Genomic DNA, 17,106 nt, shown 5'->3' with positions numbered 1-17,106 from the left:
CTCACAACAGGGGCTCACAACAGAGGACTCACAACAGGGGCCTCACAACAGGGCCTCACAACAGAGGGCTCACAACAGAGGGCTCACAACAGGGGCTCACAACAGAGGGCTCACAACAGAGGACTCACAACAGGGGCCTCACAACAGGGGCTCACAACAGGGGCTCACAACAGAGGGCTCACAACAGAGGGCTCACAACAGGGGCTCACAACAGAGGACTCACAACAGGGCCTCACAACAGAGGGCTCACAACAGAGGCCTCACAACAGAGGGCTCACAACAGAGCTCCAGGGCACTCAACACCCTCTTCTGACCTCTGTGGGCACACACACACACACACACACACACACACACACACACACGCACACGCACACGCACACACACGCACCCCACACCTGTACACACACGATGTCAAAGGAATGAGTTCTAATTCATATGCTCTTCATTATTAGGGGGAATTCGAGACAGGGTTTCTCTGTGTAGCTTTGAGCCTTTCCTGGATCTCACTCTGCCAACCAGGCTGGCCTCGAACTCACAGAGATCCACCTGGCTGTGCCTCCTGAGTGCTGGGATTAAAGGCATGCGCCACCGCCACCCAGTGTTTTGTTTTTTTTTTTCCTTTTATGGTGGTAGGGGTACTAAGGATTGAAAGCCTTAAATATGCCAGGCAAACACTAAACTATGTCTGCCTGTTTCTTTTTATATACTATGGTTATTAACTTGTTTTTAATCATTAGTATTTTGGATAGTGTGTCTCATGTAGCCTAGGCTGGCCTCCAATATCTATGTAGCTGGGGATGACCTTGAACTCTTGCTCCTCCGGCTTCTGCCTCCCACTGCTGGGATGACAGGTACACACCTACATCCCAGCTGATGGTGCCCTTTATTCATGGGACATAGCAGATTATTCAAACACAGAAGAAGTCCCAGGCTCTCTGGGACCTTACGTTTGTTCCTCAGAGGTCCGCTGATTTGCGTGACCCACTGGACGCCCTCCCCACACACGCTGCTGGCAGACCTAGAAGCGCAGACTGACTGTAACCGTGGCAGGTCTTCTAAGCCAAGGCCAGCACGTGCCCCTGCCTCCCGCTTCAGGTCAGCTGAGATGGGGAAGGGCTGGGCTTGGTGAGCGGTAAGGTCGGTGAGACAGACTTGTGACTAGTTTGCATCCCTCTGGCTGCCTGCTGGGGCTTTCCGTAAATGAGGGAGTTAGGAAGCAAAGGTTCAACATGGTGGGGGAAGTCTTCTTTCTGTGTTCTACAGCCCTCGTGGTGGTGCTGGGTCCTCTGGGGCAACACTCTCCTCTCTCCAGTTCTCCCCTCCATTTTGGCTTCCGGACAAGGAATGTTCTAGCACTCCACTTCCTGGATGACTGCCCCACTGCGAGCTTTTGCTCTCTCCTTCTCGACCTTGGGCTTGTGTTTCTAGGGTCCCTGGAGCTCTTTGGAGAAAGCTGGTCTACTCATTTCGTCTCTGAGACAGGGTCTCTGTGTGGGGAGGATAGCCATGGAATCCTTCTGCCTCCGTCTTCTGAGTGCCATGTCCAGCTTTGGTCTTTAGTTGGCTCCTCTCTGCCTATGTTGGCTCACAGGTTTCTAGACCTGCTTGGAATTTCCATGCATTCGTAGCGTTCGCCTCTGTGGTTCTTGACACTTCTGGTCTGCTAAAGGCACCTTTCCGAACTTTTCCCACAGCCGCAGTGGAGACATCTCTTCTTTCTATCTATCATAGCCTTGGCTGTTCCAGAGCTCTCCATGTAGACCAGGCTGGCCTTAAACGCACAGAGATCGACCTGTCTCTGCCTCCTGGGTGCTGGGATTAAAGTCATGGGCCACCGCACCTGGGCTTGGACTTATCTTTTAGAATGTCTTCAGGGCTGGCCAGACTGCTCAGCAGGTAAAAGTGCCTGCTGCGTAAGCTTGGTGACCTGAGTGTGATTCCCTGGGACTCACATAAAGGTGGAAGACGGGAACCCAAGCTGTCCTCTGACCTCCATAAGTGTGCCGTGATTTGCACACAGGCACACAGGCAAAACACACGCTAATAAATAAAATAAAAGCCTTCATGGTATATGCCTATAATCCCAACACTTGGAGGCAGAGGCAGGAGAGTCAGTTCAAAGCCGTTTTTGGATGTATCAAGTTCGAGGCCAGCCTGTACTACATAAGATCTTCTTTCTTTAAAAAAAGAAATTAAAGAGATGGCTCAGAGGTTAAGAGGTCCTGAGTTCAATTCCCAGCAACCTCATGGTGGCTCACAACCATCTACAATGAGATCTGGTGCTTTCTTCTGGCTGCAGGGTGCAGCAGGCTGCAGCACACTGTATAAATAATAAATAAATAAATCTTTAAAAAAAAAAGAAATTAATTTGCATGGGATTTGAGCTGGAGGAGAGGTAGCTGGTGTGAGGGCTGGCCGAATGTGCTGAACAGGAAGTTACAATTACTCTGATAATTACACTGTCTCCAAGAGGCCAGAGTTTAGAACAAGGGACCACAAACACTCATTCCCCAGAGCTAGCCAAGAACAGTTGTCCTGAACACTGCGCCAACTTCCTCAACCCAAGCAGACTCTATACTTCAGAACGCATGCAGATTACAGTGTTGGGGTTGTTTAAAAAATGTATGAAGCAGGCAGGGATGCCCATTGAGAATAAAGAGAAAAGGGGCTAGGGGTGCTGCTTAGTCTATAGAGTGCTTGTTTATTACGTACAAAACCCTGGGTTCAAAATCTAGCATTGGTCAGCCATGTGGTGCACGCCTTTAATCCCAGCATTGGAGAGGCAGAGGCAGGCAGATCACTGGGTTCTGAGCTAGTCTGGTCTACAAAGTGTGTTCCAGGACAGTCAGGGCTACACAGAGAGACCCTGTCTCAAAAACCAAACCAAACCAACCAAACAACCAAACAAAAAAACATAACACCACAGCACCATGCAAACAGGGCATGGTGGCCACATTTGTAACCCCAGCACCTGGGAGGTAGAGAGAGGCGGGAGGGTCAGAGGCTCAGTCATCCTTGACTTCACAGTGAACTCGACAACAGCCTGGGCTACAGGAGACACTGTCTTAAAAACCAAAATAAACAATCAAATGCAAGAACCTGGGGCACATTGGTACATGCCTGTAACCCCAGCAATTAGAAGGCTGAAGGACTGCAAGTCCAAAACTAGCCTGGGTAACCTTGTCTCAAAAACAAACAAACAAATGAAAGAAAAAACAAAAACCATCAACTTAAAAAAAAAAATGGGGCCTCTGCTGTGAAGGATCATAGCAAGACTCCCTGTTAGGAATGGTTAACATGTGCTAAGGTAGAAAGAAAAAGCAGCGCTTCTGGAAAGGTCATTTGACACTTACACAAAGGAAGGTATCAGGACGACAGGAAAGTAACACCTCAGAGAGCCCTCCCTCGTGGCTTTTCAGCTCCACATCTGCACAGGGAGTCAGGATGTGCATCCAGAGGCGCTCTCTCTCTCTCTCTCTCTCTCTCTCTCTCTCTCTGTGTGTGTGTGTGTGTGTGTGTGGTGTGTGTCGGGGGTGGTGGTGGTAAGGACATCTCTACTTCTGGCCTGTGGGGACTGAGAAGGGGCGGGGTCATCAGAATATACACTGACCTACCCGTTTTCGTTGATGTAGGATGTGGGTGCTGCAGCCACGACATGGATCAGTCCTGGGCCTTCCATCTAAATTGGTGGCTTTACTGGAAGACCCCAATAGTACAGTACCCCCTAAACTCACACAAGTCTGGAGAGAATGTTCCCAGGCCCAGGGAGGATACACCACCCTGCCCTGCCCGGCCTGCAGAGACCTGCCAAGGCATCCAGCCTGTTCTCCTCCAGCTTCATGGCCTCCTTGTACCACAGACATGCTTCCTTCACTTGCTGCTGTAGGATGAAGAGGTAGCCCAGCTCTGTGGCCACAAGGGCACAGGAGGGTGTGGCCATGAAGATACGCTCCAGGAAGCCGCTCACAAGCCGCTGGACCTCCTGGTGCTTCCCACACTGCCAAGAGTGGACATATGGAAACAGAGTCTAGTCAGCCCAAGCCAGCTGGGTGCAGATACATGAGAAGTGAGGCATTTCAGCAAAGCTGGGGAGGCCCCAAGAGCCCAAGAGGTACCTGGGAGCTCCATTTAGGAAGAAGTTGGGTGTATATAACTAGCTATCCATCTCCTGAGGAACCTGCCTCTAGCCACAGGGTCCTCCAGACACATCCTTGGCTGGCCACAGTCACTGATTTTTTTCTTTTCTTTCTTTCTTTCTTTCTTTCTTTCTTTCTTTCTTTCTTTCTTTCTTTCTTTCTTTCTTTCTTTCTTTCTTTTTTTTTTTTTGTTCTTCAAGACAGGGTTTCTCTGTATCCTGGCTGTTCTAGAACTCTCTCTGTTGACAAGACTGGCCTTGAACTCACAAAGACGATCTTGCCTCTGCTTCCCGAGTGCCGGGATTAAAGGTGTGCGCCACCACTGCTCAGCAGTAACTGATCTTCTTTGTAGTTACCAACAGGTTGTTTTGTTTTTGTGACAAAGTCTCATGTAGCCCAGGTGGCCTTGAACTTGTTACATAGCCGAGGCTGGCCTTGAACTCCTGATCCTCTTGCCTCTACCCTGAGTGCTGGGATCACAGGTGTGCATTACCACTCCCAACTTCTTACCAGAAGGTGGGATTTGGTTCTGTGTTTGTTTGTTTGTTTGCTTGTTTTTTTTTTTTTTATCTAAAACTTGTTGAAAAGCTATTTGAGTTTGGTGATGGGAGGTGGCTGTGATGAGCCATGTCCCATGCCATATGAGGACAAAGCTGAGAAATGCAGACATACACATGAAGGGGGACAGTCACCCAGTCTGTCACCAGCAACCCCTTCTGGTCTCTGCAGCCCAGGGTTGGTCTCATTCTTAGTTTTTCCTGTAAACTTTTCTTGGAGTGAAAAATTATTTGGCAACTTGGTCTGTTTGGACGTTCGATGCCAGGGGACCAGCTGGACTGTCTGTCAGGTCACTGCTATGAGGAGAATATGCTGGATCAGGACTGGTGTGGTTCTGCACAGCGAGGCAGTGGTACCTCCTCTCCCTGGTAGGGCCACTCTAAAAGCCCTTCAGACCCCATCTCCCTGGTCACTGTAGCACCTCCATGGGGCACCTTGGAGGAGGACATGTGGCCACATCATGTCACTGTTATCAGCCAGAGAAGGGCAGAGGCCACAGGGATGGGCTACCCAGGCAGAAGGTGCAGGTCTGAACTGGAGGGGGAAGGAGAGGGGTTGGGTGCTCAGAGCATAGAGAGAAGCCAAGGTCTTCTCATGGGGGCGTGGTCAGAAACTGGGTGCTGCCTACTTACCAGTCTACTGACCACAAGAATCTTCTTAAGGTGGAGGCTGGGATTCTGGGGTTCTCGAGTCTCTAGCGCCTTGATTAGACTTCTAACACGATCTGTAGCCTGTAGGGACAAAAGAGACAATGTGGGAGTTTGCGGACATAGCTTGGGTGGTTGAGTGCTTGCCTAGCATGCATGAAGCCCTGAGGTCCACAGCAGAAAGCCAAGCATGGTGGTGCATGCCTGTAACCCCAGCACTCAGGAGGTAGAGGCAGGGGGTCAAGGACATCCTTACTACACAGGAAGGATGTTCCAGACCCTGTCTATAAATGGAGCAAAGCAAAACCGAACCCCAAAACACAAAACCAGAGTTGGTGGGACTTTTCAGTCCCGCTGCACATTAGTTGGGAGATTTTGGGCACTCCATGCTCAGCTTTGATGCCACCCTCTGAGATTCGGCTTTGCTTGTCCCAGATGACCTAGCCATCAAAACTGTTTCAAAATCCCACAAATGGAGCCTGAAGGAACATTATTCCCTCCAGGGATGACCCTGGCCCCTACCCTGAGTGTGTGAGGAAGCTGCCCTGCTGGGCTTACCAAGGCAGAGGCCATTGCTATAAGTAGCCTCATGTGACCACACCATTACCCTTAAGTCCCTGCCTGTGGCTTGCAGCAGCCAAGTCCTCAGCTCTATTCTGACACATGTGTCACATGGGCACCTCTGTCCCCAGTGGACCTCCTATAGTGCTGTAAGTGAATGCTGCCGTCCAGACTCCCCAGCACAGCAGAGGGAGGGTTAAAAGGTCTGGGGTCACCTAGCCACCCAGGCAACTGATTCCCTTATGTGCTTGACTCTCCTGCCCACACCCCAGCTAGGGGCGGGGAAGCTGGGGTTCTCAGCTGCAAAGCTTTGTCAGAAGAGAAGCCTAGGGGCCAGCGAGAAGACTTAGCAGGCAAGCCTGACATCCTGAGTTCTATCCCTGGGACCCACATGGTGGGGGGGAGGTGGAACATCCTGCAGGCTGACCTCTGACCTCTATACATTTGATCTGCCTTCCCCAACATGGATCCAGAGAGGGAGGAAATGGAGTGGGAGAAGCCCAGCTGGGTCTGCTCTCCTCAGTATGACAGGATTAGAAGTAGGCAGGCACGGCACACATCAGGAGGCCCCAGAGCTTGAGGTGGGGGTGAAGACAGGGCACGAGATGTTGACCCTGCCTGTATGGTGGCCCTGCTGATGTCAGGCCTGACGAAGGCCTGTTCTGGAGTTGTAGCAGATCTGTGATCCTTCCCCCAGAGACAGTGCCAGCGCCCTTGTCAAGGGCTTTCCCCTGGTACGGACTGTTCCTCTATGTTACCCCAACCCAGAAACCCACCATCTCAGGAGCTCTGCTGATGGGAGGAACCAGAACTTCCTTCCTCCTGCTGTGACCCCTTAGATTCTGCTTGGCTGGGGCTTGGGCTACAGTGGGTCCCTCTTCGTACCTATCTGTTCAATGCCCAACTTCTAGGTCAGTGTCCCCCTCCCTCTGGCTCTCTTCCCCCCACTCCATGTCTTTTGTGGGGACGGGGTCTTGACCTGAATTCATATCTGATCATCCTGCCTCAGCCTCCTAGTACTGAGATGTGTCCCTGGCTCAGCTTCTGAGTCTTGAGGCGACTTACCGTGGCCGTGATTCCTTCCCTCACGAGTTCATGCACAGTTAGAATTTGCCAGGCATCAATATTGCTTTCATCTTTTTCAAGGATTCTGGAATAGGAGGAGAAGTGACGTGAACGGACAGTGTTCACAGCTCAGCTAGGATGGGCTATTAGAAACATCGGATTTCCTTCGAACAGCCGTCCCTCTTTATTTTTAATGATTTTGTAATTTTATGAATTTGTGCATGACTGTTTGGTCCTCTGTATGTGCCACCACACTTAGTTCAGGGTTACTCAAATTAACAGACAGGATTGCAGTGTGAATGGGGGCAGCCAACACTGAAAGAGGTCTAGCCAGGGCTAATGATTCGGAAAGCACTGGGCCCAAGGCAGGAGCTCTTGCTGTTTTTCTGTTTGGAAGCCGAAACCACAAAGCAAAGCAAAACAACTTTAAGATGGCTCAGGGGGCAAAGGCAATTGCCACGCAAGAGGGGCTTATCCTTCGTCCCCAGGACCCACGTAGAGGGTGGGAGGAGAGAACCAGCTCCATATTACTGTCCTCTGACCTCCACACCTGCCATGGAACATGTGAGTACACACACACGAGAGAGAGAGAGAGAGAGAGAGAGAGAGAGAGAGAGAGAGACAGAGAGAGACAGAGAGAGAGACAGAGACAGAGACAGAGAGACACAGAGAGACAGAGAGACACAGAGAGAGACAGAGACAGAGAGACAGAGACAGAGAGAGACAAAGAGAGACAGAGAGAGACAAAGAGAGACAGAGAGAGACAGAGAGAGAGAGAGAGACTGAGATTACTTCAAGAGCAACAGTGTTCTTAAACTCCAAGTCATTTCTCCAGCCCCTCATCGCATAGTTTTTAAAAAATGAAATTGAGGGGCTGGAGCAATGGCTCAGAGGTTAAGAGCACTGACTGCTCTTCCAGAGGTCCTGAGTTCAATTCCCAGCAACCACATGGTGGCTCACAACCATCTGTAACAAGATCTGGTGCCCTCTTCTGGCCTGCAGGCATACATGCTGTATACATAATAAATAAATAAATCTTTAAAAAAAAAAAAAAAAAAAAAAAAGCCGGGTGGTGGTGGCGCACGCCTTTAATCCCAGCACTCGGGAGGCAGAGGCAGGCGGATCTCTGTGAGTTCAAGGCCAGCCTGGGCTACCGAGTGAGTTCCAGGAAAGGCACAAAGCTACACAGAGAAACCCTGTCTCGAAAAACCAAAAAAAAAAAAAAAAAAAAAAAAAAATGAAATTGAAGGGCTGGAGGGATGGCTGGGTGGTTTGGGACACGGACTGCTTTTGCAGAGGACCTAAATTTGATTCCCAGCACCCACATAGTGGCTCACAACCATCTGTAACTCTAGTTCCAGGGGATCTGATGCGCGCCTTTGACCTCTGGCACCAGGCATGCGGGAGTACACAGACAAAACACCTGGACACATAAAATAAAATGATCAGGACACAAGAACAGCCGCCCTGGTGGCACCTGCCTGCTGCTCCTCACAGCAGCTGCTCCTCACGCTGTCCCTTGTCTCATTTTGGTGGCTCTGTCTGCACATGGCCTGCAGCTTTGTCCCTTCCTCACTCCTGTACCAGGCTTTCTTTTGGGGCCACCAACCAGCTCCCCAGTTAGACATGCGGACTCCTTATTCGTTATGGATGCTCGGCCTTATCTTAGCTCTTATTTTGACCTGTTTCTCTTCATCTACGTCTTGCCTGGGGCTTTTCACCCTGCTTTCTTTGTGTATATCTTACATTTCATGTCTGGCTGGCAGCTGCCTGGCTCAGGTGTGTCCCCCTCTTTTCTCTCCTTCTTCTCACGTTCCTCAATTTCTCCTCCCTCCTCTCCTCTTGCCCCGCCAGCCCTGCCTAGCTATCGGCTGTTCAACTTTTTATTAGAGCGATCAGGTGCCTCAGGCAGCAACACATCTTTTCATAATTAAACAAATTCAACACACACAAATATAACACACCTTTGCACGGTTAAAGTAATATTCTGCAGCATAAACAAATGCAACATTTCTTTGTCTAGTTAAAATATTCCACAGCACACTCCAGTCAGGACCCAGGAAGATGCAATGAGTTGCTGCCCTCATCCCTCTGTCCTCCAAGCCGACCCTGTCACTATTCACGGCTCCTCTGTCTCTTCCTTGCCCCCTCCAGGGAAATGGGAGCTACTTTTGAGGGAGAGGCAGGACGACATTGAGTTCAAGTACAGTCTGAGCTTCATTGTGATCCTTGTCTCAAAAAACAGAAAACCTGAATTTAGAGAGAAGGCTCAGCAGGTAACGGCCGAGAGCAAGCCTGGGGACTTGCCTTCGATCCCTGGACCCATATGGTGGGAGGGGAGAACCAGCTCCTGGAAGCTCTCCTCTGACCTCTGCACACACATTTGTGATGATGATGATAATAAATAAGCAAATAAAAATTAAAAGAAAAACCAAGCCAAGTGTGAAGGCTCACCAGTGTATTTCCAGCACTTGGGAGGCCGAGGCAGGAGGATTGCCATAGGTTTGAGGCCAGCTTGTGCTACATGGTAAGTTTCAGAACAACCTAGACCACAGAGTAAGATTCTTTCTCAGACCCAAACCAAACCAAACCTCCCTGAAAAACAGGTCAGTCATGGTGGCTTAAGCCTATAATCATAGCTACTTGGGAGGCTGAGGCAGGAGGATCACAGATCACAGGAGAATCTGCCTAGGCTTCAGAATGAGATCAAATAAGATTTTGCAAGAGCTGAGACTGTAGTTCTGTGGTGGAGTATTTCTGTAGCTTCAGCGAGGCCCTAGTTCCATCCCTAGCACCCCAGAATACCCGAAAGGGAGGCAGCCTGGCAGGCAGCATTTCCCTCACCTGAGTGCGGTCTCTATGGTCTGGTCCCAATCTTGCCGGGCCAGGAACAGTCTCATCTTCAGAACTAAGGCGGGCAGGAAGTTCCCTGAGGCCGTAGTGACCTGGTTCACCACCTCCAGGGCCCTGGAGAAGTTCTGCTGGGTCATGAAGTATGTTGCCTGTCGGGAGCCAGAGAGAAGAGCCCCCACCAGTGACGAAGGGGCAGGTTCAACATCAGGGGCTGGGGGTCAGGATGGGCAGCCCAGATCCTTCTGGCCGGGCCTATAGGCCAAAGGCCCAGAGTTTAACTGTGGGGTCTACCTGCCAGGTAGCCAGCTGGGGAGCTGTTTACTCTATGTGACTGGGGATCATGGTCTCTGCAGCCCTGTGTTGGTCACTGTTCCCCTGGGGTGTCCCGCTAGCAGCTTTGAGGGCCAGAGCAGGACTTCCAAAAAGCCTTGGGGGCTGGGGTGTAGCTCAAGTGGTAGAACACTTGCTTAGCCTGCATGAACCCCTGGGTTCTATCCAGACATGGTGGTGTGTCCCATCATGCCCCCCCTTTCCTTCTGTGATTTAAGGATTATGTAGTCATTTTGTAAGGACAGACAGACACACAGAAAGATAGTAAGAGAGCAGTTTTCTTCTCTCAAAGATGGAATCAATGAGGATCACAAAAAAAAAAAAAAAGAATTTCATTCAAATTAAGATCAGAAAATGCAAAACATGCAAAGTGTATGCCTCCCTTTTCCTGTGGCCATTGAGTAACTTTAACAAGTGGGAGGAGATTGGGGGGGATGGGAGGAGTAAAAGTCAGAGGTAGAAGAGGCAAAGAGGGAGGTGACCCAACCCAGCCCCAGCAGAACGAGGAAGTGCTGCCCGGCTACTCCCACGGCTCCTCAGACCAGGAACTCAAGGCTAGCCTGAGCTACGTCGTGAGTCCAAGGCCAGCCTTGGATACATGAGAGCCTATCTCAAAACACCAAACAGGGACCAGGGATGCAGCTCAGTGGCAGAGTGCTTGCCTAGCGTGCAAAGCCCTGGGCCCAACTCCTCAGCATTCAAAACAATACCCAACAGATTGAGAAGGATGTTCACACAAAGCAGGGAGGAGTGGGCTCTGGACTGGTGGACCTGAGTTCCCCGGCAGACCCCTGGCTCCAGGGAAGCAGCCAAACTCCCCCACTTCCCCTGCCCACCTTGCCCATCAGCCCCAGCACATCTTTGGTGTCCTGAGTCCCTTGTTCCAGGTACTTGATGGATTTCTTCACAACATGGGGCTTATTGGAAGTGAGGTCCACCCAGCCTCTGAGCACGTAGCCCTGGGATGAGAACGAGAAGAAAGGTCCTGGGTCAGGCTCAACCCAAGCTAGCTCATGTCCTGCTCTCTGCCATCTCCACATCGCCGGTGGCATCACCTCGTGCAGATCCCAGCGGGCTATCTCCTCTACCAGGTGGTCTCTCCTGCCTTCATTGCCTGTGACACCCTCACCTTCCAAATCAGGCCTCATACATCTCACAAGGACTTGGTTACAGTTTAGCCTGGCAGCTCCCCCACAGGGGCCTCCCTTTCTTGCTCCCCATATCCCCACAGCTCTCCATGACTCCTCTCAGGCCTCTTCCCTGTATCACTGGGGGACTAGTCATTGCAGTCAGGTTAACAGTCCTGGGGCTCGGGCAGGGCTGCTCTCGGCCTCTTCCAGTTACAGTGAGGGCCAGGCCTGGGAAGCATCTCTGGAGGAGAGGGGTGCTGCCTTGAGCACCCCTTCATAGTCCAGCCCAGTGTTTCTCTTTTCTTCCCTGACCGCTCCCCCAAGGAGACAATGCCTCCCTCTAGATATGTGTACAGTACATATCTGTTTTAGACACGTCAATTTTCACCCCTTCCCATGGACAAATGTTTACACTCTTGAACATTGCCATGAGGCTTTCCGAGAATGCACAGTCCAAATGGGCTTCTAATCCCAGCATCAGCACCAACATGAGGTACTGACCACTCAGATCCATCAGGACCGTGCAGGAGAGCAGGGCTCAGTGTGATTGACAGCTCACTTGGGTTTTCCAAAGAACCAGGGAACCCGAACTTTCAGGTAGACCCTTCTGACTTCTTTCATTTTGAGACAGTCTTGCCCTATATCCCAGACTGGCCTCTTGCTCCTGATCCTCCTGCCTCAGCCTCCCAGGTGCTAGAATGACAGGCATGTGCTACCATCACACCGTGCCTGCTTGCCTAGTTAAATCTAATGATTTCTCTAAAATGCTCTATTACATTTATGTATGTATATCTGTATGTATGTAGTGTGTGTATGTGTGTGCACATGTGTGCACACATGTGCCACCATATGGGTTCTAGAGGTCATCAAGCTTGACGGTAAATGCCTTTACCTACTGAGCCATCTTGTCTGCCAAATCGTCTGATTTTTTACATGTCAGCAACAAATTCAAGATGTTTAGAGAATACCATGGCAGAAGATGCTCAAGAGATGGCTTGGCGGTTAAAAGCATTGCCTGCTCTTCTAGAGGACCCTGGTTTGAGTCCCAGCACCCACACGGCAGCTCACAGCCATCTGTAACTCTAGTTGCAGGCGTCTATCATGCATGTGGTATACAGACATAAATGTGGGCAAAACACCCATACACATAAAAAAATAAGTTCAACAAAGAATCTAAAAACAGTTATATTGGGATGGGTATGTATGGTAGAGTGCCTGCCCTGGGTTCCACCTCCAGCATTGAGTAAGTGCACGCCTGTGATTTCAGCACTCTGGAGGCGGAGGCAGGAGGAACAGAAGAAGTTCAAGGCCATCCTTGGCTACAGGGTGAACTACATGCAACCTTGTCGAGCTGCAGAACCCAGGCTTTGAGTACAACAGCTGTTATCACCATCATCAGAAGCAGCTGTGGGCACCCACAAGCCCTCTCAAGAGCAGGCTGCTGTTGTTCCCTCGCAGGAGGAGCTGGCAGGATCATGTAGCCCAGCCTGCACCTCACTGCTAGGTATATGTAATTTTGCCCTGATGGCAGGTTGCCTCCGAGGTGCTAAGGTACATGTGGGGGAGGGGTGGTCCTTTCGAGAGAGACTCCCTCTGTGCAGCTATGGGGAAGTGGTCATTCAGGCTGAAGTGAGGTTGTTTTGGCTTGTGTGGCTGCTTTGGGGTCAAGCCCAATAGACTCATTGGACTTTAGAGTAATTGTACTTTGGTTTGTCCTTGATGTCCTCTTTGGGGTAAGCATGTGCTTGTTTGTGTCTCTCAGGAAAAGTTTATGCAATAGACACTGTCCAAAAAAAAAAAAAAAAAAAAAAAAAAAAGAAGAGGTAGGCCATACAAAAGCAGTCTAGAGGACTGTGGACACTGCACAAATGTATTGTGGTTTTAGACAAGGTATAAATGTGACACCCCATGCCTGGATGTGGCCCTAATCCCAGGGCTCTCTGGGAGTGATCCCACTATGATGCATTTGGTGGCTGCTTTGCTTGGCTGTGGCCCTGAGATGCTCCTGTACCTCTTTGGAGCCACTGCAGACCTTCAGCATGTGGTCAACGTATTCTCTGGCCTTGTCATGGCGGTCTACGAGCCAGAGGAAGAGGCCGGCATAGTACAGGGCAGTATCACTGGCCGTCTTGCGGATCTCCTTCAAGCTACTCTCCAACTCTTGAACTGCTTCTTCATCTAAATCCACAAGAAGAAGAGGCTGAGTGAGGACCAGGTGGTTCTTGTCTGATGCAGTGTATCATTCTTTGCACCAGCAACGCCTGCCCCACGGGAGCTGTGTACACATGGGCTCAGTTTACTGTCTGGGAGGCACTCCCCCATCCCATGTTCATCAGTGTGCTGAGCAGATGGACTGAACCTGAATCCCTAACTGAGGCCCACGGCCCATCCTGAGTGAGAGATGGGAGTCTACATTGGCACCTCTCTCTGACTCCCTAGAAACTGAGATTAGGAGCACAATTATTTAGAATGGTTGAGTTTATGCTTTCAAACACTTGGTCTGGAGGGTGACCCCTTCGGTCATGCTTTTTGCCTGCTTCCTTTCAGGTGGTTTCAGGCATCGGGTCTTCTCTGAGGCCTGTGGGGTGAGGATGAGGGATAGCCTGTCTTGGCTGGAATCTGGAACAGCAGATTCAAGTTGCCTGTGCACACCCCTTCTTCAATAGCTCTCAAGGGGCTATGTCTCGGCAGTGGCTTTTTGTCCCCTAGGGGCCCAGTCCACTAAGCATAGCTGCACTCACCAATGATGTCACAGCATTTGTGAGCATAAAGCAGAGCGATGACAGAGCATAGGGCCATATCTGGGTGGCTTTGGATGCTCTCCAGCTCACTGATGGCATCATGGATATGGTCTGTAGAAAGAATGTACACAGTTCTGCTCTGGGGTCCCAGACAGACAACATGGGACCCCTGTTAGGCATCACCAGCTTTCACACACAGAATCTAGGGACAAACTGATTTGAAAGGTCCCCAAAAGCCTGTACTTCCTGGAGGGTGAAGTTCTCTGAAGGCTGTTGGCTCTGTGTCTAGGCTGGCAAGGGGAGGTCTGTGTGTGTGCCTGTGTATGGAGGTCAGAGGATGGCCTCAGGTGGTTTTCTGTTGTCTGCTTGTTTTGTTTTTCGAGACAAGGTTTCTCTGTGTAGCCCTGGCTGTCCCAGAACTCTCTCTGTAGACCAAGTTGGCCTCCAACTCACAGAGATCCGCCTGCCTCTGCCTCCTGAGTGCTGGGATCAAAGGCGTGCGCCACCACCGCCCGGCTCCAGCCCCCACTTTTGTATTTTGTTTTGAGAAAGGCTCTCACGTTTGTCAGGTGGCTGGGGACTTGATAGGTAATGTAGTCTAAAATAACAGACAGTGAACTCCCCGACCCTCCTGCTTCCACCTCAGAAGAGCTAGGACAACAAAGGTGCACCACTGCACCCAGCCCACGGGCTGGGCTAAGAATCTTAGAGGTGTGCCCCAGAATGAGCCTGGGAACTCTGGAGGGGCTGGAGTCAGTTCTGAGGAGGGACAGGGCATTCTCAGCCAGTTGCTCAAGACCCACCAATGACATTTATCCTGAATGTCCCCAGCACTGGCCACAGGCTGCTCAGACAGTTCTCAGCACCTGGCTCTGTAAGTCCCACCCTCTTACGTCTACGCCCCACTTTCCTGTGCTCATACTTCTCACTTCTCCTTTCCCAAAGATCCAGCTCCCTGCTTCCAAGCCTGAGGAGAGTTCAACAGTCATGTAGCCCTCTCTCTCACAACTCATTTTGCAGATAGGGAAACTGAGGCTCATGGCTGGTATAGTGAGCTAAGATCTCAAAATTCAACCTGATTATAGACTTCACAGGTTTCTGATTATCAACGGGACTCCGCAGTCAGTATGAGGCCATTTCCATAGGAACGTAGCTAGACGTAGGCATCCGGATGCTGCCAGAGGGTAAGGACTAAGGGTGGTACCCGGCATCAGAATAACGCCTTACCTTCCCCAAGGGCTCCATAAGCTTTGAAGAACTGCAGCACAGGGTCATTGCTGTACCTCTCTAAGCCCACACTCGCAGCCTGCTGCACGTGGTGGAAGTACTTTTCCTGGCTGTAGTAAATGATCGAAGCCTGTGTGAGGAAGACATGGTTGTAATGCCCCCGTCCCTCCGTCTCTGTTCTGACCCAGACAGAGTGAGACGTGCTCCCTGTGGAGGTGCCATGCCTGTTCTCAGTTCTACACTCAGGAAGGGAAAGGCAACATTCAGACCTTGTCTTCTTCTTCAGCAGCCTGGGAGTAGCTCCAGGCAGTTTTCCTGGGGCAGAGTTTTTAGGTGATTGGGGGATGGCAATAGATTCTGGTAAAGATGTGATGTAAACTTCAACTCAGGCTTGTCATGGGAGGAGAAGGAAGAGGAGCAATGTTTGGAACAATTAGAGCAACAGTTGTGTGACAAGCTAGGGACCGTTATCATGGGCTCTACGTCCATCATCAGACACGTGTTCCTCTTTGTGTCTTTCACAGTCAAAGAGGCTGAAGCCCAGGGAGATTTAGCTCCAGAGAGATCACACAATAATTGGGCTAAGATTTCAAAACCAAGTCTCACTTCCTCTAAGGTTTGTGGGTGCTGAATTGGGGATAGATGTGGTTGGGTCGTAAAAGCCTCATGGGCCATTTGAAAAAGCCTAGACATCATCTCAGGGTAACAAACAGGAAGCAGTTGGGATGGTTTTTAAAACTGTTTTGACAGAGTCTCATTTTGACAGACTGGCGTCAGCCTCCACTAGATAGCTATGGGTGATGTTGAACTCCTGACTCCCTTCCTCCCCTCTCAGGTGCTGGGTTTACAAGCAAGTACCATCAGATCTGTTTTATATGGCACTAGGGATCAAATCCAGGCTTGGTGCATACTCTAGGAACTGGACTACATCCCCAGTCACCTCAAATGTATGTATTCTAAAGAAAAGACTCTGGCCGTCGTGTGCGGTTGCAGGTGGTATGTGGTGGTGAAAAGAGCCAACGTAGGGAAACCATGGGGGGGCATGGTGGCTCTGGCTTAGGAAATAAACCAAGTAGGTGAACCTTGGAGACATTTGGAAGCTTGTTGAGTTAGGGCTAGGGTTGGGAGGTGGGCATAGAAGAGAGTTACAGCTCATAGCATCTACTGAGATGGGGACGCAGAAGAGGCTTGGGTGGGAGGCTAAGAGGAAGATAAGACACAGTGATGGATATGGGTTTAGTCTGAGGGAGCACAGGGGGATAGGGTCAGGTCAGGGAGCTAATTTGAGGTTGGGGTGCAGAGGACACAGGAAGCGATGCATTGGCTAAGGAGTTGGGGAAGACGGAAGGACTTCTTGATGCTGCTGGAGTAGTGGACAGAGGGGTAGAGGTGGTTAGGGGTGAAAGTGTCCCAAGAGTATAGAGATGGCCTGAAGGTAGCAGGGTGGGTAGTCAGGCAGAGGTGGCGCCAGAGCAGAAATGGCCAGAGGGTACAGAGGTGGCGCCAGAGCAGAAATGGCCAGAGGGTACAGAGGTGGCGCCAGAGCAGAAATGGCCAGAGGGTACAGAGGTGGCCCCAGAGCAGAAATGGCCAGAGGGTACAGAGGTGGCGCCAGAGCAGAAATGGCCAGAGAGCAGAGAGCCCAGGGCAGAGCTGTCCTGGCAACAGAAGTAGCCCGGACACAGGCGGCCCAGCGCTCACGCACCATGAGGGAGGAGTCATCGCTGCTCATCGCTGCAGCCCGGCCTAGGTGATGCCCGGCTGGCTCTGGCTGCCCAACTCGCCGCCCGGCTCACTGCCGGAAGTCCGAGGCTCTCGCGTCCTTGGCAACCTGGCAGCCGGCCTGTTGCTAAGAGCC

General features: G+C 50.9%; 1 protein-coding gene across 1 annotated transcript in view; it reads right to left on the bottom strand.

Annotated features, from left to right (window-relative positions):
• Nucleotides 1–17,103, bottom strand: part of Ttc21a (tetratricopeptide repeat domain 21A) — a 36,751-nt gene extending 19,648 nt beyond the window's left edge. Inside the window, exons 1-9 of the mRNA XM_052724233.1 lie at nucleotides 16,954–17,103; nucleotides 15,249–15,378; nucleotides 14,022–14,132; nucleotides 13,292–13,458; nucleotides 10,987–11,109; nucleotides 9,812–9,969; nucleotides 6,968–7,052; nucleotides 5,327–5,425; nucleotides 3,805–3,997 (exon numbers count right to left, since the gene is read on the bottom strand). Coding sequence (XP_052580193.1) covers nucleotides 3,805–3,997; nucleotides 5,327–5,425; nucleotides 6,968–7,052; nucleotides 9,812–9,969; nucleotides 10,987–11,109; nucleotides 13,292–13,458; nucleotides 14,022–14,132; nucleotides 15,249–15,378; nucleotides 16,954–16,980 — 1,093 coding nt within the window. The 5' untranslated portion in view covers nucleotides 16,981–17,103. The remainder of the gene's footprint in view (nucleotides 1–3,804; nucleotides 3,998–5,326; nucleotides 5,426–6,967; nucleotides 7,053–9,811; nucleotides 9,970–10,986; nucleotides 11,110–13,291; nucleotides 13,459–14,021; nucleotides 14,133–15,248; nucleotides 15,379–16,953) is intronic.
• Between the last annotated feature and the right edge of the window lie 3 nt (nucleotides 17,104–17,106).

This window comes from Peromyscus californicus, unplaced genomic scaffold, assembly GCF_007827085.1.
Source record: "Peromyscus californicus insignis strain IS unplaced genomic scaffold, ASM782708v3 Scaffold_11__1_contigs__length_118956290, whole genome shotgun sequence".
NCBI classification, from domain to species: Eukaryota; Metazoa; Chordata; class Mammalia; order Rodentia; family Cricetidae; genus Peromyscus; species Peromyscus californicus.
Note: the sequence above shows the minus strand (reverse complement) of the source record. Positions and strands in the feature narration are given on the sequence as shown.